We start from the raw sequence: 22,647 nt of genomic DNA on the forward strand, positions 1-22,647 counted from the left end.
GTGGTTATAGGCTGCACAGTAGGAGGCGCAAAGTTAAGGTGCAACCGAGTGTAACCATTTAATAACTGGGACCAACCCAGTTTAGCTTTAAAGCGAGGAAGGGGCTGGCCCCCACCAGGCCATATTGCTCTAAGCGGTCTTGTAACTTGTGCTTATTTATTAGGAAACATGGAAGCAATAAGCTAAGCTAAGCTGGGTTGGTTCCAAGACCATGGCCAGTGATTTTTTTTTTATCCCTGACTTCACTGTAGCTGTATAAATATCTATTTTTAAAAACCCTCGGTTATCTGTAGTCTTCATACCCAGGGTTATCGGGAAAAACTGCAAAACCCAAATATGCTTCCCTGCCCACCCAGGCCCTCAACAAGTGCCCCCTTCTGTGTGCCTGCACCCCCCAAACCCATGATGGCCTTCTGAACTCCCCTTCCCTCTCCCATTCCCCCACAACACTTGCTTTTTCTGTAAAGCAGTTTCCTCTGAAATGTCGGCTATTCGCAGCTCTTCTTCCCTTAGTTGTTTGCCTTGATTTAGACTGTTTTTATTGATTAGTACCCGGTGTGGAAAAGAAAAAGACTTACCTGTGATTGGCTACATTCCGAGCCTTACCACATGGTAAGCCCAAGCACGCAACGGTAAAAAAAGGTAAAGAAATAAAATGGCCACCATGGAAGGGGAGAAGGCACTATGTGTAGTCCCTTCTCCGTTTTCCATGGCGGCTATTTTGTTTGTTTACCTTTTTTTTCAATTCACTTCAATGGCCGCCATGGAAAGGGAGAAGCGACTACACGTAGTGCCTTCTCCCCTTCCATGGTGGCCACCGCCACGGAACGAGAAAATGGACTGTTTTCTGTCCGTAGCGGCCATTTTTTACATTTTCTTTTCCGGCTGCGAACCGTAACACGTCTCGCAGCTGGGGAAAAAAACATTAGTACCCCAGTCTAACAGGCCAGGGTACTAATGGCAATATGCTTCACGACTGTGGATCATTACTGCATAAGGTAATGCCCTCGGGGCCTTCGTTAAGGCCCTCGCAACACTCAGGCCGGTAACTATGGACTCCAGGGGCATTCTCTTATGCGGTAATGGCCTGCAGTCTCAGGGCATATTGGCTAAATGGTTCATCATCTTTCAGGTCTTAACTTTATTTGACTTCCACATTAGTGTCAACTGTTGGTGATGCTGTTTTTTTGCAGGCAGCAGTATTGTAGTTGCACCATTGGGTTTAGATAATCGGATCTTTTGTGACTGTTGATTGAAGGTATTCTGTCTGTGTCTGGATTGTGTGGTCAAATTTTCATCTGTAGTTTGTAGTTGTAGCATGAATCATATTGGGATGCAAAGTGGTGTCGGGTCAAAGACTGGGCACTGCTTAGTATGCACTTATAGATTATGGACTCTGGCAGGAGTTTGCATACGTTGCAAGTATGCAAACGTACTGAAACCACTTTTTTGCTCAAGTAGTGACAAATAATATCCTGATTTTAGGCAGAACCATTTGAAACCTATGCATTCAGTAAATCAAGCTATTTGGAATACGTTCTGATGTGGACTTTTTTCAGGGCAAACCGTCCAATAGCAAAATCGAGTCCAGTTTTTAGAGTGACCATAACACGAATAATCTGTACTGAAAACCCATATACACTCTTCTCATACATATTATGAAAGAGCACGGGCTGAATAACTAAAGGATTTTACTGTTGGCCATCTAAGGTTTTACCAACCAATGCAAAACACTGTTGCTGTAATGTGTGAAGATGAGGCATAGAACAGAAAAAAGGGTGCATTTCACATGGCATGTTCTTTGTTTTCCTTGGCAGTTTCCATAATGGACAAAGCAAATTCAGTTTTCAACAGTGCTCGGAGACTGGAAGTTGTCAGAAGCTGCATCACGCACATATTTGAAAATAAAATGTTGGAGACAGAAAAGGTAATCCATTTGTATTTTGTACCAAATCTGTACTCGATCCAAGTCACATGATCACATTTTTAATGTTCTATTAATACCTATGCAAACCATGACATTCTGTATAACTTACATTTTTAGAGGTCCATGTCACCTTTCAAACTATACATCTTCCCAGGCATGGCCTTTAACACCAGTTTTCACCCCTGAATCAAGACATTGCCTGAGGTTAAAAACAGTGATGCATGGTTGTAGCGTGTGTTAGTTATGTAGATAATGTGTGTTAATGTATGTTTCGTGTCGTCTTCCTCTTATAGCGAATGGGCTTTTCCTGCTACTTGGAATTGCTGTGGCATTGAAAGCACTGGGTTATTTAGTAAATCTATATGTCAAAGCTTGGACTAAAATGGGGTGGGTATTCCTGCTGCTGCATCCTCAGTTGTAGCGAATAGGTCCATAGTCTGCGATGGCGAGTGCCACCATAAAGCCGTGGATGTATTTGGTAGCATGTGAAATGACACTTTAGTATTGGTGCAAGCTAGACTGAATGTTAGAAAGTAGACCTGGTCATGGCTCGGAATGATCACTATCTGGCAGCAGGTGGATTATACTAATGTGTTGATATTATGTATTCTGCATTGCAATAGTGATAATTCTCCAGCCCCTCATGCATCCATCTTTACATTGTGTGGTATGTTACTATTTTCTAAATCTGCCTCGGAAACACAGCCCAATTGTCACAACACTGAAGGGTTGTTGGGAGAATTCTCTCTTTAGGCTGAATTTCCTAACCTAGTGAGTCCCCCAGCAGCTTTGCTGGATTTCTGGAGTTTGTTTTTTTCCTCCTGCCAAGAGTGAGACTCTTTTTCTCCCACTCTTGGACAAGATAATGGTATTCCTTTGACTGGTAATGTGTTTTATGGGCTATGGCGTCCTTTACTCCATAGGGTCTCATGTGTTTTTACTATGTGTGTTACACAGCACCCTCCGTGCAGTAACACAGGGGCGTCATAGTGACCCCCCACCCTAGACTCCATACCCTGGGACTGACTACTGTCTCCCAGGGCATGTAAAGTCACCATTGGCTTTACTAGTCCCAAATTATTAACAGAAACCAGTACAAACCATCATATTGTGGACGTACTGGTCGGGGCAATTCGATTGCCCTGGGGTCCGTTAGTCGAGGGTGCACGGCTCCGTACCCCCTGATCGAGTTTTGGCTGGTGGCAGTGGAAACTACTTTTTATATTCGACCGCGAATATTCTCCTATGGGATTTTCCCATTGTTCGAGGCTACCAACTTTAATTATTTAATTCTCATAGCCTCGAACATACCGCCGGTTTATTTAATTAATATTCATTCTCCGGTTGGTATTTTTTGCCAAGACTCGATTCTAAAATGGCGTCTGTGTTCTCTTCTGTGACTCCAACCCAAGTCGAGCCCTTTGTTCCACTTTTTGGCGGGCTTCTCCACAGAAGCCTCCAAAAGTGGTGCCACTCTGTCTGGGTACCACAGGGGGTGCGGGAGGGGGTTTAGGCACCCTGGACCGAGTTACCCTGGTAACTCAGGTCGCACTCTTGTGTGATTGGCCCAACCACTTAGCATGTTTAATTGACAGCTAGGCTGAGTTAATGTGGGTATGCTGCATAAAAGCAGGGCTTTGGGGACTGGAACTTCAGAAGTCGCCACAGGACCTGAGAATCCGACGAGGGAGAAGCTGACCCGACCTACCACGGCGACACCACCGGTGGAGCCCTGCAGAACCATCTCACCACTTCCCGACGACAGAGAAGATCTCCCGGCTGGAGAGGCTTCTTCCCCTGACTGGTGGGCACAACCAGTTTACCTTTCTTTCTTCGCACCCCAGCCCGGTTTGTGGTCGAACTGCCCGTGCCAAGCACCCCGGCAGCCAGATAGCCACTCACCACTGAACCGCGAATCAACGTACCGCTCCTTGTACCTGAGAAACTCTGCGGCTGGTTTCTTCCCTGGCAGTGCAACGGACTCCTGTCTTCCTCCCCGACGAGATCCTCTCTTCCCCCGGACGAAGCACCGACTTGCATCCGCTGCCAGGAACAACTGCCCCTGCTGGAGCGTTCTCACTACTTTAAGGTACCGTGTCTGCCAGGCCTCCCTTTCTAAAGATTGCTAGAAGGTAATAATAACTCCTTAACCTTCTGGACTGGGTTGGCCGCCTTGACCCTCTAACTGGTCCCTTTCTGTGGTCCAACTCTTTTTTGAACCCTTACAAGACTTTTGTGCACTGCAACCGTGTGACCTTGGACACATTTTGTTTGGATCCTCTGAAAGTGGATCCGGCCTCTTGAACTCTAACTTCACGGTTTTACTTTGCCTTCCTCTCTTGTTGTGTTCGTGAAAAAGTGTTGGGATCTGTTTCAATTTGTTCTCTGCTTTTCTCTCCCTTTTTAAAACCAACTATTAGAGTGCCATCTACGTTAAGCGCTCACCGCTGTCTGAAAATAAGTGGGGCTTTGCTTAAGACTTGTCTAATATTCTTTTAAGAGAGTGTATATCTTTTAGTGACCGTGTTTCTGAATTGCTTATTATTAGTGCCTGTGTGTTTTTCTAGATGTTTTTAATAAATAATAATATCGCTTTTACACCAAGCCCTGGTCAGTGTTTACTTGTTCTATTGTGTGCTCTTGACCTATTGTGAATACTCTGTATACTGCCTAACTCTTCTTGAGGGAAGTCTGACTGCTCAGCCACAGCTACCAAGTGAATCTGTGTGGTACAGACTGCTACCAAGTGGGTTTACTGCCAAACACCTGTAGTCCTAAATCTTTTGCAGTGGTCCCAGAGGGAACTGCACAGGTTTCTGCCTAACAAGGGTGCATCCTGTCCTCCCTTTTGCAGAAGCATGGTCCACCTAACAGGACTGTCATGAACCCACGCTATCGCAAAGCATTCGTCCCTCTATTTGTTTGCAGCTTGCATTTCCCACTTTCTCATCCTCTTTTCTTCAGCATGCTCATGTCCTTTGCTCCAGCAGGCTAAGGTCCGGACACTCGGAGGGAAGCCCAGGTCATCTGAAACTGCTATCGTGCTGATCGGCTGCAGTATAATAGCCTAGTAACCTAACGGGAGTCCCATTTTGACCAGTTTGATGCAGTTTGCTGCAGCTCTCCCTATAGTGGATAGCTGCATGGACGTGTTTGGCTGGGTTATTATTTGTAAAGTCTACCCGTATGACATGCCATAACTATGCTATCATTAGCATCCTTGCTTCGGTACTTCTACACAGGAGAACTATCCAGCGCGGTAATTCCTGTTTTGGGACTTGTAGCTCCAAAAATCTTTGCTGTTATCAAGGGAGTCTTTTTCTCTACTAAACATGCAGAGCTACACAACATTTCATTTGGGCAAAAGTTTTAATTTTAATCTGCTAAAAGATTACTGAAATGACTCTGTTAATTGGGCTGTGTCTCAGAGGTGGGGATTCACGTGCATACGTTTTGATATATGATATGGCATTTATAACGCGCCTATACATACACAAGAGTTTCTCATTATATAATGATAAAGATGTGTTATTTTAAAGCATACAACGTTGTACATAGAACCTGTTTACGTACAATTGTCACCCAAATGAAGTTGGAAAGGCTGAGTTGGCTTTGCCGGGATTCGTATCTCTGACTTGCATATCAGGCACACATCACAGCAGCGATCGCTCAACCGCTGAGCTATTTTACCAGTTTAATATGCCACTGTTTATTCCTAAATTACATCGAGACACGGTATTCACAACGAACCATGTGCTACCTATGCTTACTCCTGTCGTGAATTCTCGTGTCCCTTTGCACGCTGATAATGTTTCCACAGTTAATTCATCGTTCACTTGTGCTTGGATCATTGCTGTTGTAAATTGGGTGAGCATATAGGTGTGGGGGAAAGGACATTTTTCATTAGACAATGTGTGTTCGTGTTCATGGAATTTACGTTTGTATTGCCTTTGCCTAGCTTTCCATGACAGTCCTTAAAGAGGAGCTACCACAAAGCATTGTATTTTAAAACATGCAACTAATTGCCAGCAATGCAACTAATTGCCAGCACATTGGAGAACACTGACACAAATATAAAAAAAAAACATTTTTAAATAGCCCCAGAAATGAGTCCTTTGGTTTGCTCCTGGGGGCTGCCATCTTTCCCACTGCCTTGCATGGTGCATTGGACCCTGTTGCTGAGTACATGACAATGTCTACATCATTAGGATGCAGTAACTGCTGTTACAGGCATCAATGATTGACTTGACTATCGGTAACATATTGTTACCTTTCTTTTTTTCTTTCCATACTTAATTCGTTTTACATTTCCTTAATTCTTTGTGTCTTTACTTCCTTCGTTCCTTTTATAGTGTTCCTTATATATCCTTCCACGCTTCCCTTCATTCCAACTGTCCTTCCTCCCTTCTGTCATTCTTTTAATCTTAGTCCTTACTTCACTTCATCTTTCTTTAATTTCTTTTAACCTCCCATCCTTCCCATCTTTTATCATTCTTTCTTTCCTTCACCCATCCTTCTTTGTCATTCTTTAATTCTGAATCTTTGTTTAAATGCAACTACCAATGGTTTTCCTCCCTTTCATCTATCCAGTTCTTTTCCTTTTTAACGTTATTTAATTACATCCACCAATTCATTTTTTCTTTCTCTTTTTTTCATTCTTTTTCTCCCGTTATTTCCTTTCTCTTTCCCACTTTCTTTTCTTCTTTCCACTTCCTGTGGTTATCATGACTGCAGTTTTCCATTGGAGGATGTCTTCGAAAAACTGATAAATGGAACTGAACTCTTGGCCAATCTTGCTTCTGGAAAGGAACATAACCTTGCCTCTTGTCCTTTAAAACTCAGATAAGAGCAATCTTGTAGCAGCCCTTCCTACGACTGGTAGCAAAATCTTCAAACTCTTCCAACTGGGGATAAGATGAAGGCTTTTAAGTATTACGTCTGAATGAAGCTCAGTTTTTCACTCTACAACCACGCCCTTTCTTTTTTTAAAGTATTTTTATTAGCATTTTCAACAGCGTATAACAACTGCCCCCAACCCTCACCTACCCTGCCCATACACAGAAAGCACAGCTGATTTCACCCTCAAAAGGCTCCCCTCCCAACTTCAAACCAGATCCAACACCCAAAGCCTTTGTGGGCAGAGGAGTCCCCGCGAGTCACTGCGAAGAAAGGATAGGACCACATCCCAATATGCCCCACGTTTGTGCAGATCTCCCAGCACAGAATATGTCACTCGCTGCAGGGCAACAAAGTTCCAGATCTTGGACAACCATTCCTTTTCAGTGAGCGCAGCCCTGCTCTTCCATTTATGTGCCACAAGTAATAATGCTGCTATGGTAAGGATCATATAGGCCTTCCTCTGAGCTTTAGTGGGTAAAGTCTCCAAAAAGTCCCTCATTCCTAGCATGGCCTTGCCAATGTCCTTTTAGGCATGTATACCAAAATGCCTGACATAGCAGTTCGTACATAGTCCCAAAAGGGCAGCAGCTTCCCACAAGACCACCATATACGCCCATCGTACGCCCAGGTTCCCGGTGAGTCACACCCTCTCCACCACCTAATGGAAACCTATGGGTAATGTTTATGTAGGCTTACAGGGGTGAGGTACCGCTGCGCCATGACCTTAATCCACATTTCCATAACTTGCACCTCCCTGGTCAGTTTGGGAATATCCTCCCTCCAGGCGTGCCCCTCGTTGCCCCTCCATTTCATGTCCTAGGACGTCCTCCCAGCATTTCATGTATGGCCATCTCAATTGGAAAATATCTTTTAGAGATCTACTGCCATGTGGGAATCTCCGGTACTACTCATTGCGTATTTTTCGAAGATGGTGAAATCCCTGGTGGCGACCTGCAAGACCTTGGGATTTTTTTTATCCAATGGCGAAGTTGAAAGTATCTGAAACTCTCTCCTTCTCTCAGAGTGAAGTGTTGTTTACAGTATAGATACGTTTTGACGTCCTGTCCCTCGACAAAGTCCCGCAGCATACAGCACCTCGCCATCTCCCACTTAACAAAGGGGGCCCAGCCTCCCAGCCTGGGGTAAGTTTTGGATTTCGAATAAATTGCCATCAGTGGGGAAGGGAAGGTTGTCAGGCCCACCAGACGAGCCAGAGACTCACCCACCTCCCCTACCAGAGCGATAATCTTACTCGTGTATATATATATGCTTATTTATTAAATTTATATAGCGCGCCTAACCCTCAGGCATCTGGGTGCTTGAACTTAAGACTACGGTTGCATTACAGAGACTTGGTTATGAGGTAAGTTTACAGTTACAGATATAGTATAGATACATGCTGTACAATAGCATTGTTCACATTTAAGTGTGCAGTTACATTTTGATCATAAACTTTTTAGTAAAACATGTTCTTGCGTCTTTCCACCTTGGAGCACCAGAGTACTTGATGTAGGGGTCTCCCCACCACACCCCTTCATATCTTGCCCGGGTCACCTTGAAACCATTCCCGAACAACCCTTATCTGGGCCGCCAAATAATAGAGGTAGAGGTTTGGTGCCCCCAGACCTCCTATTTGAATGGGTGTCATCAGTATCCTCATGGACACTCTTGGACCTGATTCACAGAGCATTTAGGGTTGCACCATTATAAAACACTTCTGTGAATCAGGCCCTTGGTGTTTTGTTGTTCCAAATAAATATTGCTTCTTGAGATCCTTAAAAAAAGGCCTTGAGACCCTTGCAGGAAGAGCTTGAAAAATAGAGGACCTTGGGGAGGATCATCACAAGAAACACTTGTGTACAGGCCCGTTATAAATTACATGTATATTTTTTTATTAGCTGATTTAATCAACTTTTCAATTTTAAACATTCATTTTACACCAAATTTCGACCATTAAAACATTTAAAAGGAAAATGTAATGAAATCATTCCAAGGCAATACACACATTTCATAAGGTGATCATAAAACAATTGAATTCGAATTTCTGTACAGAAAAAAGAAAATTGGTCCGTGCAAAGTGAACAATACAAGAGAAATGAAAGAGAAGCCATACTAAAACACAATTGAGTGTAGGCCATAACCATGACTAGCTTCATTTCTATTACCACAATGTTAATGGTGTCAATTTGATTCTTAGTATGATTTATGGAGCTCAAAAATTATCGGGCGACATCAGCGCTCATACCAATAGATGCGTCAAGATATAAGGTCCGCAATTAATAGTCTACGCTCAATCTGTGGTGGCATTTATTCATACAACGCTAAAGCAGACAAAAATCCAATCGTTGCTATTCTAATACTAATTAATGTGGTACATAAAAGCATTTGCCATCATAGTTTTGGACATAATGATCCTACAGATACATAATGTTGCGCAAAATGTTTGTCTTTCTCGTAACAGTGCTGGACAGCTGATGATTAGATGTTCTAATGTTTCTTTATAATTTGGATTCTTGCTATAACAACACATATTCTCATGGACCTGCAATAACTTTCTTGCGGCCATAAGATCACGAGTTGGGAAAAGATTTAATCTAAAAGGAAGAATGGCAGATCTAATGGTGGGGGATAAATTACATATATCGCAACTGCTTCAGGGTGCTTATTCTCCCCAGTCATGAAATTGCTAGGAGCCTCTCCAATAGAGATAAATAATTGGCCCTGTATAAATCCCCCATGGACCCGCACATTACCAGCAGCCCACACATAATGGCATTTCTTCTTTGGTCCCCTCCCCCTACCCCCTGCACGGTCAGGTTGAGAAATTCGGATTTGTTGCCATTGATCTTCAAGCCAGCCATCCTGCTGTACTCCCCCCAACTCCCTACCAGTTGTCTTCGGTGACGTAATCGCCAACAACAGGTTGTCTGCAGAAGGGACCATCTTATGTTCCTGCCCCCCAAAACTAATACCCTTGACATTTGGAGCATCTCTAAGTCGGGCGAGTAAGGGTTCCCGGTGAATAGCATAGATAAGCGGAGAGAGCGGGCAGCCCAGTTTCGTACCCCGAGAGACTCGTAGCCCCTGAGATAGCTGGCCATTGACAGCCAGATCCAAAGTTACTTAGAAGTCTCTCATAACCAGGACTAATGTCTGGCAGAGGGACTCCCAGGACCCCCCTTGTTAATTTGCATATTTATGTGATTTTGGGCCTCACCCTAAGTTACATGGGGAATATAGACATGGACCCCTTGCTCCCTATTCTTGGAGAGGCACAGCTACACCCTACTGATGAGGTTCAACCAGACCAAAACACGTGTCTGGGGATGCTGTTGGTACTCTTGTTCAGAGGAGAATTGCCTAGCATTTCGGTGCTGGACTGCCCAGGGCAGGACAAAGACTGATATGTTTGGGATATTTCTTCTCTGTGAAAGATAGTGAGCTAAAGACTCTGGGTAAGTCTCTCGTAACCAGGACTAATGTCTGGCAGGACTCCCAGGACCCCCCTTGTTAATTTGTTAGAATGTTCAGACATGTAATTGCTCATTTTACATTGCCGGTAAGGTAGCTCAGTGCGCTGAGCACTCGCTGCTGCGATGCGTGTGTGATCTGCAGGTTGCAGGTCCGAATCCCGGCAAGGCCAACTAAGCCTTTCATCCTTCTGAGGTTGATAAATGAGTGCTAACACAGGTTGGGTGATATTGTATGTATATTGGTTCTATATAAAACGCTTAAGCGTAAGTGCTATATAATAACACATCATTATCCTTTGGCTTTGGATGTCTGCTTGCATCCACAGTAATTTGATAATATGGTCCTATACACACTGATATTAATGATACATGTGGTGATCCATTCTTGTATGAAATGTATATCACATTACAGCGATATCGTAACCACTTCCTGTGATGTCACTTTGGGATGGGGTCAAATGACATATCTACCTGTGATATCAGAGGTCAAGGGTCATGTGACGTCACTTCCACTACCCCTGTCATTTTGATGAAATGACGTCCTTGGGAAAGAATGGGAGAAAAGAGATTAAAGAAAGATGGAAAAATAGGAAGAAAAGTGAATCAAAGATCGGTTGATGGAACAAAGTAAAGAAGGAAAGGTGGAATGAAGTAGGAAAGATGGAAAGAAAGAATGAAAAACCGATAGATAGAAGTGAAGAGCGATTACCAGATTGAATGAAGGGCAAAGGATTACATGAAGAACACAGAAAGGAGGAAAGAAAAAGAAAGGATAAACGCTAGAAGGACATGGGAAGATGGAATCAAGGAAAGATAAAAAAGAAAGGATTGATGAAATAAAAAAAGAACAAACTAGTTAAAGGAAAGGGAAATAAAACGAAAAGAGAAGAAAAAAGAATAGAAAGAAGGAAAGAGGGTCAAAATGGCATTCATGATATTGCATGTGGTTTAGTCCTTTTCAGAATTCTCATTGCATTTCGAGTTGAAAAGTGTTTCATACAGTCAGGTCCGTTATTGAAACAATGCAACAGCAGCCATTGCCTCATTGTCGTAGAACATGTCCTGGATTGATCAGTGGAGTCCATCAGTTACGCTTTGTTACAGGACCTGTAGCACCGTGCAAGGCATTAGGAACGATGTCATCCCCCAAGAGCCAAGTGAGGGCTGACTTGAGGCGCTGTTTCATTACTTAATTGTTTTAAAATAAAATATTTCATGACAGTTCCCCTATAAGAAAAGTCCACTTGTGCAGATGGGATGTTGTGCGTGCCCATTGCACTTGCACAAGTGAAATAGTCGTTTTTTGATTGTGTTGTTTACATTTGTGCACATCACACCTTTTTCCAGGGCGGGGGAGGCACAACGAATTATCTTGGCGGTCCAAGAGGTGTTAACATGAGTGGACTAAACATAGCAGCAGAAATAAGATTCCCTTTTTATTCCAATGAACATCTAGCAGCACCTCCTTCATAAAAAGCCGTGTGTGTGTTGTAATCTGAATAGTCTGTTTTCCCTCTCTCTAGACTCTTCCTGCTGCACTCCGAGCCCTCAAAGGGAAAGCCGCCCGCCACTGCCTGACCCAAGAGCTGCGCTTGCATGTTCAGCAGAACCGGGCCATCCTGGACCACCGGCAGTTTGACTACATTGTGCGCATGCTGAACTGCACTTTGCAGGTATTTGTCTGGTACCCCATGCACGATGATTACTGCATGTTTCATTTGTATGGCTGCTTGACCAGATTTTTGCGTTTTCATAAACCGGAAGCCTTTGTGAGTACAGAAATCGCTGTCACCCAACACAGGTAACCCATCTTTCTTCAATTGATGTCTACATTGCTTCAGTTACACGTGATAATCAGTCGTGTACCATTTTGTTGTAAGCACAGTCGGCCCGAGACATGGGCAGTGTATGCGGTGACACAGGGCGCTGCGGGCATCTGAACCACGTGCACTTCAATCTGAATGTGCATGCAATCACTTCCAAAAGCACCTTTCAGCAGGCTCCAGCTGACCTCAAAAGAGTGCACTTTCACCTTTATAATGCATCACAGGCTCCCCGCTGTCACATCTCCGCGATCATCACGGGGCCCAGCCGTCACATCTCTGAATGCATCAGAACCCCCTGCCAGCACATCTCCCTCCATTCAGGAAACTCATCTCCGGTGCTCGCGCCCACCTACCCCTCTCCATTCAAGCAGTTAAGCACCAACCCTTCGCCCCCTCAGTCACAGACAGTCTATGCTTAGTATTCCATTCTGAAGGTAAGACCACTGTAAATAAAAATCATTAGTACTTCATTCACAGAAAATGCCTGAGAAATGCAGTTGCTACCTTCATGAAGCTGTTGTTTGCCAGGAATAATTAGTCACTTGGTTATTATCTTTTGAGCTCTGCTGTTTAAGGGGTCGCTGATCTTGTGCCCATCCCAACTCTGACCTGCTGCACGTTGCTGCCTGCCTAAGTCATTTGGCGAGCTGAGCTGACCTGCTGATTTCGCCACTTTGCTGCCCAGCCTTCCTCCCAGGGCGTGCCTTCTGTGTCCTGCTCTGCCCTATGCTAGTGCCACACAGTTTGACTTCAGCCCCAAGGTAATAAGCGTCTTTCCCGCCACTAGCATAAGCAGCGTAGGAAAGGGGCCAGAAGAAGATGCAACGATGCTCTGGCAAGACAAGTCTTGCCAAGTCCGCTCTGTCCCCTGACCCAGGGGCTTGCCCACAACACTCACGGATCTACCCTGAAGGCACATTATCGAACAGACGTGCAACCCGCGTTACATGAGTCTGCTTGTTGAAGCACGGGTTGTTTGTGCGTGTGATAACTCGGCTTCAGACTAGGATCCTCACTGGAAGCTGAGTTGTCAGATGCACGAGCAACCCACGTTTCAACAGACACTTTCAGTAGACTCAGCAAGGGAAACTGAATACAGAAACAGCCAAAGCCTCATATACTTGTTGCAGCTGACCAAACTGTGATATATGTCCTACCATGTACAGACATTTTTTTTCTTAGGGTTAGTAGTGTGGCCAATCAAAACTGCAGAGCCTAATTTCCATTATTCGCTCAAAATGGTTTCTTACTGAATCATTATAAGACATGTTTCAAATTGTGGACATTTTTCTTTTCCCATAATGCTCTTTTCTTTAATGCAAATCGGCAGGGTTGGGTTTTATGAAGAGATACTGTATTGCGTGACCTAGCCTGGGGCCACGCCCCTCATCCCCACAGATGTGAGGGTTCCCCCAGTACATTTTTCCCTTTTCCGGCAATGAGCAGAAGTAGACTTTTGATATTAAATGTACTATATTCAGACCCCCCTGCTTATAGCTAAAAACATTAATTGGCATTTTTTTTAAAACATAAAACATGTTTATTTTTGTTGACAAAATTCGACTTTTCTTAAATGAAATAACGTCACAATATGATGGGGCAAATGAGAACGAGAGAGGAAATGGTGGGCCCATAGTGTGAGCGGTGCTGCACTCAGGTGGCGAGCGGTGGGAAAGAAAGCAGACTGGGAGCAGTTGGCCAATGGGGAACAGTGGGCAAGAAAGCAGCGAGGACACTGAGGGGGGGAGGGGGGATCGTAGAGGGAGCAGTGGGCCAGAGGAGGTGTGGTGGCCAAGAATGTAGAGGGATGGGGTGGGCCAGAGGGGAGAGTGTGAGGGCAAGACATCAGAGAGGGTGCAGTGGGCTAGAGGAGGAGTGGTGGCCAAGAATGTAGAGGGATGGGGGTGGGCCAGAGGGGAGAGTGGGAGGGCAAGACATCAGAGAGGGTGCAGTGGGCTAGAGGAGGAGCAGAAGGATCAATGTGCAAGAAAGCAGGGGGGGGGGAGCGGCAGGCCAGCAGGGGACTTGTGGACCAGAAAGCAGAGAGGGGAGTTGTAGGCCAGAAAGCAGGGGGGGGGGGAGCGGTGGGCTGGAAAAAGGGTGTGAGCTGCAGATTGAGAGAAAGGATGCAAGATGCACAAGGTGCTACAAAGAATGAAGGGCTTCAGATTGCAGGAGGAACTACAGAGTGTAAGGTGTGAGTTGGGAGCACAGTTGGGAGTGTGTCAGGGACTGGTGCCTGCGAGTTGTGACTTGGCAGTGTGACAGAGCAAGTGAGTGTGCAGAATGACTAGCAGAGTGAGAGGTTTCGGAGTGCAAGTTGTGTTGGGGAAATGTCTGATGGGGGGTGTTGGTGATTGGGGGCATGGCCTACTTGGGGTAATAGGAGAACATAGAAGAGGAATAGTTGCACCAATATAACTGATAACCAATAAAGTTAATAACATAAAATGGGGGAACATATTTAAGCAAAAAGTAGAGCAAAAATCAAAAATCTAACTGTTCTCTCAAGCCAGGAACATCTGGATTTTTTCAATTAAGTTGCTAGCTGTTTTGTCCCTTCCTATGACGTCCCCACAAGTGAAAATTGGAGGGTGCCCCACACTTACTTTCCGCCAGGGGACACGCAAATGTTAGGGCCGACATTGGTTGTAACGGGCGGAAAACTGTTTTCTTTAATGTAGATGTATTGAATACATATATGTGTTCCTCCAGCCCTCTACTCATCGTCCAACTCTCTCTTGCCTCCCATTCCCTTCCTTGTACATTCCACGTGAGGTTTGGCTCATGGAACATACAAGACTTGCTGAATAGAACACATTTCACCTGCTTAAATGGGTAGGCAAGCTGCAAAGTAGAAATTAAATTGTCTGATGGCATAATAATTGTTCATTAAGCGCTGGGCTTAAACCCCTGTTACTATTGAGAACAAACAAAAGCCATTGTTTTAACAACTTTGAGATTTTTATGATCTGATGAGATTTTATAGCGTGCCTGTAGACAAATGTTTCTAGGTGGGACAAAACAAGGGAGGACAAACCAAACGATCTTACTAGGCCTGGTGTCATTCAAATCGTCCAAGAGCGATAGCGCAGAGTGCATCACGGAAGGGATAAGTGACATGGAAAGGGGAAGTGCAATCAGGGCAGCATTGCTTAGCAAGTGCAGTGCGTCTCAAGGTAAGTGTAAGGAGGCAGGGGACTGTAGGGATACAGTTACAGACCCTAAGTGCACGGTAGGCCCAGAGGCAGTGCAGAGGAGCCTAGTGCCCAGTAAGATTCTTAGGGTAACCAAGGCACCAGTCAGCGCAGCAGGCTGGTAGGTCAGCAAGGGAGAGAGGGAGAAAAAGCAGAGGTAAAAAGGAAGGTCTTGAGCTGCGCCTGGAACTTCATGTGGTTGAGCTCAAGTTTGAGAGGGGCCGGGAAGGCATTCCAGAGGGAGGCACCTGCAGAGGAGAGAGATCTACCCCCCACTCTCTGCCAGGAGAAGCGTCTGACCCTCAGAGTTAGAGATGGCTGAGCGAAGCGCTCAGGAAGGAAGATGTTTTGGAAGAGAGAGAGTTAGATCTAGTCCGGGACTGGTTCCCAGAAAACTTTGTGGACGATGCAGAGGGTCTTGAGTGTTATCCTTGCAGCCACCGGAGAGAATTCATGGCTGGAGAGATACAGTCCCCGGGCTTGAGGACAAGTCTTGCAGTCGTTTTCTGGATTAGTTGCAGAGGGCGGAGAGTAGAGGAAGGCAGGTTGAGAAACAGGCTGCTGCAGTAGTCCAGCCTATAGAGAAACAGGGCTCTGGAGACAGTGAGGTTGTGGGGGAAAGTGAGAAAGGGAAGAATACCTCTGAGGACGTGCAGCTGGTAGTGGGCCTTCTTGGCAAGGTCTGTGATGTAAGCAGAGGAGAGAGTGGAGTCAAAGATGACACCAAGGTTTTTTGCCTCATAGGAAGGTGAAGGAAGAGGGCCCGAGGAGGGTGGCCAGAGTGAGAGAGAACACGGGAGCAGGGGTCCCAATGAGAAGAATCTCTATCTTACTGGCATTAAGGCAGAGATTGTTGGAGGTGCACCAATCCTGAATCGCGGATAGACAGGAATGAAAGAGAGAGGAGAGAAGGCTGAGGGGAGTCTGAACTAAGCTGAGTGTAATCCCCATAACACTGAAAGTTAGAGGAGAAGGTAGAGATAAGATGGGCCAAGTAGACATTGAAGAGCCAGGGTGAGTGGTTAGAGTCCTTGGGAAGACGACAAGTGGAGAGAGGGAGGACCTAAGTTGGACCTGGGAAGGTCGGTCCAGGAGGAAGGAGAACAGCCACTCCAGGGCCGGATCCGTGATGCCCAGGTTCCCACTGAGTCGACTGATCAGGATGGCGTGATTGACCGTGTCAAAAGCAGAGGAAAGGTCAAGGAGGATGAGGACAGAAGGAAGGCTTAAATTGAGATTGGTGAGCAGATCGTCATGGGTGTTCAGGAGAGCAGTTTCTGTGCCTCGGGTTGCTCCGAAGCCAGATTGAGGATCACAGAGACAACCAACAGATTCAGTGCAGAGAGTGAGCTGGGAGATGGCCAGCTTTTCCTGGCGTTTGCCCAGGACAGGAGTGATTTTAGAGGCCTATCATTGACACTTTTGTTTGCGCGTTCCCAGGTATTTCCTTATTTGATGGTGACTTTGACATTAGTGCACTGACACATCCACATTTTTACATTGCACTCAATGTTGCAGTAGTCAGTGGTCGAAGGGTACAAAAAGAAGTATTGGAACTATCTTCCCTGCTGCCCTACCCCCGGCTCCCACAAACCTCATTGCCACGCCCCCTCCCACGCTTAATCCAAACTCCCTAACCCACCTGCTGTTTAAGGGAATGTTCAGTGTAGTGCACTGAAGTGCAAGTATAAACTCCTTCCTACACTTTTATTTTAAAACAAAACCATTCCGTAATGATTTCTTTAAAAATATAACTTTAGGAACAGTAATACTTAAACAAAAATAAAGTAGACGAGCACCGCTCCCAACTGCTCCCACCCACTTCGACCACTGGCAGTGATTCATACTACACTTCAACTCCAATTTTCATTGCACTTTTTTACTCCTCTTGTGCCGTTCTTGCTTCATGGCACGTTTGTGGTACGATCGGATTTTGATCACCAACAAAAGTATTGTTAAACACCAGTTTATCAGGTGCAACGAAAAGTAATCTTTCGTGATACGCTGTAACGGGCCACAGAATTTTCGGGATTGCCACGTACACCAAATCTAACTGGCACTTTTCCATCACACCAGAGTTTTCGCAACCATAAACCTGTCAAAACCACGTAATAAGGTCACTGTGCTTAACTGGACCTTGAAAGGTACCGTATACACATTACTCTAGGAGCTGTGCTGGGTGGGGGTTCAGCCCCCGGGGGTATGTATGCGTTGGGAGTTGAGGGTTTCTGAGGCTAGAATAGTGTTAAATTGCCCAAACAAAAGTAACAATATAAAGTTAATCAGATATAGCAACTTAATTCTGCCACTTATGGTCACTTCATTTTTAGAAAAAAATGTGGATTTCACAGAATTTTCAGCTTTTATGCCTCAACATTTTCCTGCCCTACTAGTGAAGCACTTTCTCTCCTTGCATGTTATTTGCATGAGCATGGTAGTACAATGCAGTGGCCGAAATTGGAATTAATGAAGCAGAAGCTGGAACTAGCTCCTGGGTGTCAGGATTTTACACTGACCACAGGAACTATTATAGACCTTTGTCGCGAATGGAGTGCTGAAAGTGGGTGGAACTTGCCACCTAGAAATGCACTTCTTGAACCCCTCTTTCGATTGCTGGTTTGCTCTGTCTTGTATTCTGTTGCTCACTGTTTCTGTGAATCCTCGTTCTATGGCCATATTGCTTTACATGTCTTCAGTTTTTAAAATTCCATTTAAATTGCTTTGCTTTTTATTTTTGTTGTCAGTTCGTCAATCTCGCTGCTAAATCTAATTTAATCTTTACACATGTTTACCGCCACATTATAACTTTGCCACTACATCTGTTACTGTCTCTTTACTGCCACATTTTATTTATTTCTGCTGACACTGCTTTTTCTTTTATGTGACCTTGCTCACACTCTTTCTCTCTGCTGCTATAAGATCAGACATTAATAAATAATATGCAACATTGAGGGGATTGGGTCCTCCGACGTATTCCATATCTATGACAGTAATCACCACAGCTGTGCTGCTTCGGAAAATCTTTCGGCGCCTGCGTCAATGACGTCGATACGCCGCCCTCGAGGGCCTCCTCCGACAGCTGACGTCACTGGACGTTATAAGTAGGACGCACGACACCCGTAGCCTCAGTTCCGTTTTTTCCGTGAACGTGTTCGCTTCGGAGATCTCGGCGCGCCTCGACGCTTTGGAGTTTCTGTGGTTTCTCGGTTCTTCGAACCTGTTTGTTTTGTGAAGTTTCTTCTTCGTGAAGGATGTCTACGTCATCTTCCACCCCGCGTCCGGGATTTAAGAAGTGCAGGGACTGTGGGTCCAAGATGTCAGTTACAGACTTGCACGACGCTTGCCTCTGGTGCCTCGGGGAGGCCCATGACACGGACGACGGTGTCGACTGCCAGTCGCTCACGTTTAAAGCCTTGCGGGAGCGCATGAAGAAGTTATCGGTAGGTAAGGTGTCTAAGCCACGGAAGTCGAGGTCTGCGGGGCTTTCGACGGACGATTTGAGAGGCGACTCTCCGCGTCGGCGTCATAAGTCCAGTGGGTCTCGGTCCCGGAGTCGGTCCCGCCACTCCTCTGCCTCTTCGAGGCACTCCCGGAAGCGGCGTCATTGGTCGCCTTCCCCGTCCTCTTCCGAGGACTCCGCCCGTCGGCAGGTCGCTTACCCTTCCAAGCAGGCAACGCCAGAGGAATGGGCTTCCTTCGGGTAGAAAATGTTAGCGATTCTCGAATCGCAGGGCACCGGTCCGGCCGCGGTCGTGAGACACCGCTCGCATGCCTTCGGGCTCGGGTGGTCGGCACGATTTGCAGGAGAGAACACGCTCGGACAAGGGGAATCGTTCTCGTCATGCCCGGTCCAGGTCCCGGTCCTCGACGCGCTCGAGACCGTGTGAACCTGGGATGTCTTCGAGGAAGACGTCGACGCTGGTGGCGCCGAGGTAGTCGATGGACTCTTTCGAGGCCCCGCCTCCGAAGAAATCGTTGATGCCATCGGCGCCCAGGCTGTCGAAGGACACGCTCGGGGCTCCGGCCTCGAGGCCTGTGTCGACGCCATTGATGCTGTCGGCACCGCGTTCTGTGTCGACGCCGATTCACTCGATGCCCTCAACGCCTTTCGAGACTGTGTCGACGGGGGTACCCCAAGGCTCGGTGGAACCCCCTAGAAAGTCTCTGGCCAAGCATGGCTTTGGTTCACATTCTGTGCCTTCTTACCGCCATCTTGAGTACATTTCACAGGTGGATGAGGGCTCTGATGATGGCATGGTTCCTGATACGGTGCCAGACGAGATTCTCTCGGGCCATAGCCAATTTGAGGACCTGAGGCAATCCCTGCATGATGCTAGTGGGCTGGACACCTCTCTGGAGGTGGAGTTTTGTAGGCCTGAGCCTGGCACTCATGCCGAATCCTCGTACCGGTGCCTTATGTCGAGGGTCACCGAGTACTTGGGATGGTCTGATCCCCCGGGGGAGTTTCTTCAGGATGACCTTACGGATATCCTCGACCTTGGTCCACCAACTGACCCGGTACTGCCGTTTCATATGGCTCTACAAAGGAGGGTGGCGACGGCTTGGACTGCTCCGGAGAGTCTCCCGGCAGTGGGCAAGTCTTTGCCGCAAAATACCGCCCAGTCAGTAGCAACCCCGCTACTTGTCCAGGCACCCCACTCCGGAGAGTTTGGTGGTGCAGGAGGCCATGGCCCCGGCAAAGCAGGGGTTGTATCCTACCATCCCTCCTGATAGGGACGACAAGCGTTTTGACGGCTGGGTGAAGAAAGTGTTTTCTTCGGGGGGTATGGCGCTTCAGGCGGCCAACTCTGTATGTGCCTTGTCACGTTTCACGCACACTCTGTGGAACTGTGTTTCCTTAGCGGCTGAACATATTCCCGAAGGAGACGAACGGGATGGTTTCCTTGCCATGTGAGGCCGTTCAGTCGGGTTTGGACATGGCAGATTGCGTCAGCCGGTCCATGGCGGCGAGCACCGTGATACGCAGGTTTGCATGGTTGCGGAAGTCGCGGTTTGCTCCTGATGTGCAGGCCCGGCTCCTCAACATGCCTTTTGACGGGGAACATCTTTTTGGCAGTAAGGCTGACAAGAGCCTTGAGAGGTTGCAGACCTCAAAAGCTGCAGCGAAGTCGCTGGGCGCTGCAGTTCGACAACCTCCACCTTTTCGTCCTAGGGGACAGCAATGGAGGGGAGGTTCCTTTCGTTATTACTCATCCTTTGGTAAAGCGAGAGGAGCTGCCAGTCAAAGGGGCCACCGTAGGAGTGCCAATGGTGGAAAACAAGGTACTCGAGGTGCCAAGGCCGCTCGGGCAGTTGTCTCTTTGCCCTCAGGCAACGCCGCAGCCGCTTCAGCTCAGTCATGAGGCCATGTCCCATGGTTCGCCGGTTGGGGGAAGGCTGGCGCAGCATCTTGCAGAGTGGCGCGCCATTACTTCAGATGTGTGGGTTCTGGAGATCATAACCCAAGGCTACTGTCTTCATTTCTGGCAGAGGCCTCAAGACAATCCACCGGGGAATCTCTCTTTGAAGAGTCCGGATCCGCTCCTTGCGCAGGAAATTCAATCCCTGCTGGAGAAAAGCGCCATAGAACTGGTGCCTGTAGCGGAGAGGAACAAGGGATGGTATTCCCCTTATTTTTTGATTTCCAAGAAAGACTGGGGGGATTGAGACCCATCATGGACTTGCGCGGTTTGAACAAACTCCTCAGGAAGGACAAGTTCAAGATGGTTACTCTCAAGTACTCCAGGCCCTTCAACTTCAGGACTGGTTGGTGTCTCTCGACCTCAAGGATGCGGTTGGCGACTCGATTTCGGGTCCTGCCGTTCGGATTGACCTCCGCCCTGAGGGTCTTCACCAAGCTCATGGTAGTGGTGGCAGCGACCTCAGGAAAGGGGGGGGGATTCACGTCTACCCCTACCTGGACGATTGGTTGATCAGGGCGCGCTCTCCCGAGCAAGTCCTGGATCATCTGTCAGTCACCTGCCACTTCCTCCACAAGCTGGGCTTCTCCCTCAACTTAAAGAAGTCCCATTTGACACCAACTCAGAGGCTCCAGTACATCGGAGCAGTGCTCGACACGTCCCTGGGGCAGTGTTTTCCTCCCCAGGTGAGGGCTCGTCACATTCAGCAGATGGTGCATAAGTTTCAACTTGACCAGAGTCTACCAGCGTCCGAGTTCTTGAGACAGCTTGGCCTAATGGCATCCTGCATTCTTCTGGTGCCAGAGGCCAGGTTGCGGATGAGATCTTTGCAATGGGCACTCAGGTTCCAGTGGTCTCAGTCCTCAGGCAGGATGTCGGACCCTGTTTAGGTGCCGTCCTCGGTCGCCCAGGACCTTCTGTGGTGGGCCGACGAAGGCAATCTGATGAGGGGGGCTCCATTTTGGCTGCCCTGGCCGGAGGTGACGATCTTGACGGACGAATCCCTCACGGGATGGGGAGCTCATGCCAACGAGTTGACAGTCAGCGGTCGTTGGTCTCCGTCGGAGTCCAGACTCCATATCAATCTGTTGGAGCTGAGGGCCGTCAGGCTAGCCCTGAAGGCTTTTCTGCCGACTGTGCGAGGAAAGGATGTCCTGATCCTGACGGACAACACGGTGGCCATGTACTACCTCAACAAAAAGGGGAGGGGGCAGGGTCACTTCCTCTGTGCAGGGAGGCGATGCAGCTCTGGTTCTGGGCAATCCAGCATGAAGTTTCAATCTCGGCAGTTCATCTGGCTGGAGACGAAAAAACGAGATGGCGGACGCTCTGAGCAGGCAGAGCGCGATCTCTCACAAGTAGGAGTTGGCTCAGGAGATTCTCCTGGAGATCTTCACCCTTTGGGGGACCCCTCAAGTGGATCTCTTCACCTCCAGTGCCAACCGGAAGTGCGAGAGGTTCTGCTCGCGGGAATTTCCACCAAAAGGAGCCTTAGGAGACGCGTTCGTGGTGGAGTGGTCATTCCTACTGCTGTACGCGTTTCCTCCAGTCCCAGTCATCCCGCAAGTACTGCAGAGGTTACGGAGGTTCGGTTCCCGGATGATCCTCATTGCTCCGGCGTGTGCCCGGAGGACGTGGTACCCGGACCTTCTCGACCTGTCCATCTGTCCTCCACGTCGTCTTCCCTACCGAGACGATCTGCTCTCACGGGAGGGGGGTCAGGTTCTCCATCCAGAGGTCAGATCCCTCAACCTTCACGCTTGGTTTCTGAAAGGTTGAGGTACAAGGATTGGGACCTCCCTGAAGATGTGATGGAGGTGTTGCTCTCGGCCAGACGGCCCGCAACTAAGTCCCTGTACCGTTGGCGTAAGTTCTGCGACTGGTGCAGGGTTAAGAATGTGGATC

At 47.3% G+C, this 22,647-nt stretch overlaps 1 protein-coding gene across 4 annotated transcripts in view; it reads left to right on the forward strand.

The window, feature by feature from the left end:
* SBF2 (SET binding factor 2) overlaps positions 1–22,647 on the forward strand; it is a 2,983,421-nt gene that overhangs the window by 1,616,151 nt on the left and 1,344,623 nt on the right. For all 4 annotated transcript variants that reach the window (XM_069623660.1, XM_069623661.1, XM_069623662.1 and 1 more), the window contains exons 15-16: positions 1,818–1,927; positions 11,823–11,972. In XM_069623660.1, coding sequence (XP_069479761.1) covers positions 1,818–1,927; positions 11,823–11,972 — 260 coding nt within the window. The remainder of the gene's footprint in view (positions 1–1,817; positions 1,928–11,822; positions 11,973–22,647) is intronic.

This window comes from Ambystoma mexicanum, chromosome 11 (assembly GCF_040938575.1).
Source record: "Ambystoma mexicanum isolate Mex_15411 chromosome 11, UKY_AmexF1_1, whole genome shotgun sequence".
Lineage (NCBI taxonomy): Eukaryota > Metazoa > Chordata > Amphibia > Caudata > Ambystomatidae > Ambystoma > Ambystoma mexicanum.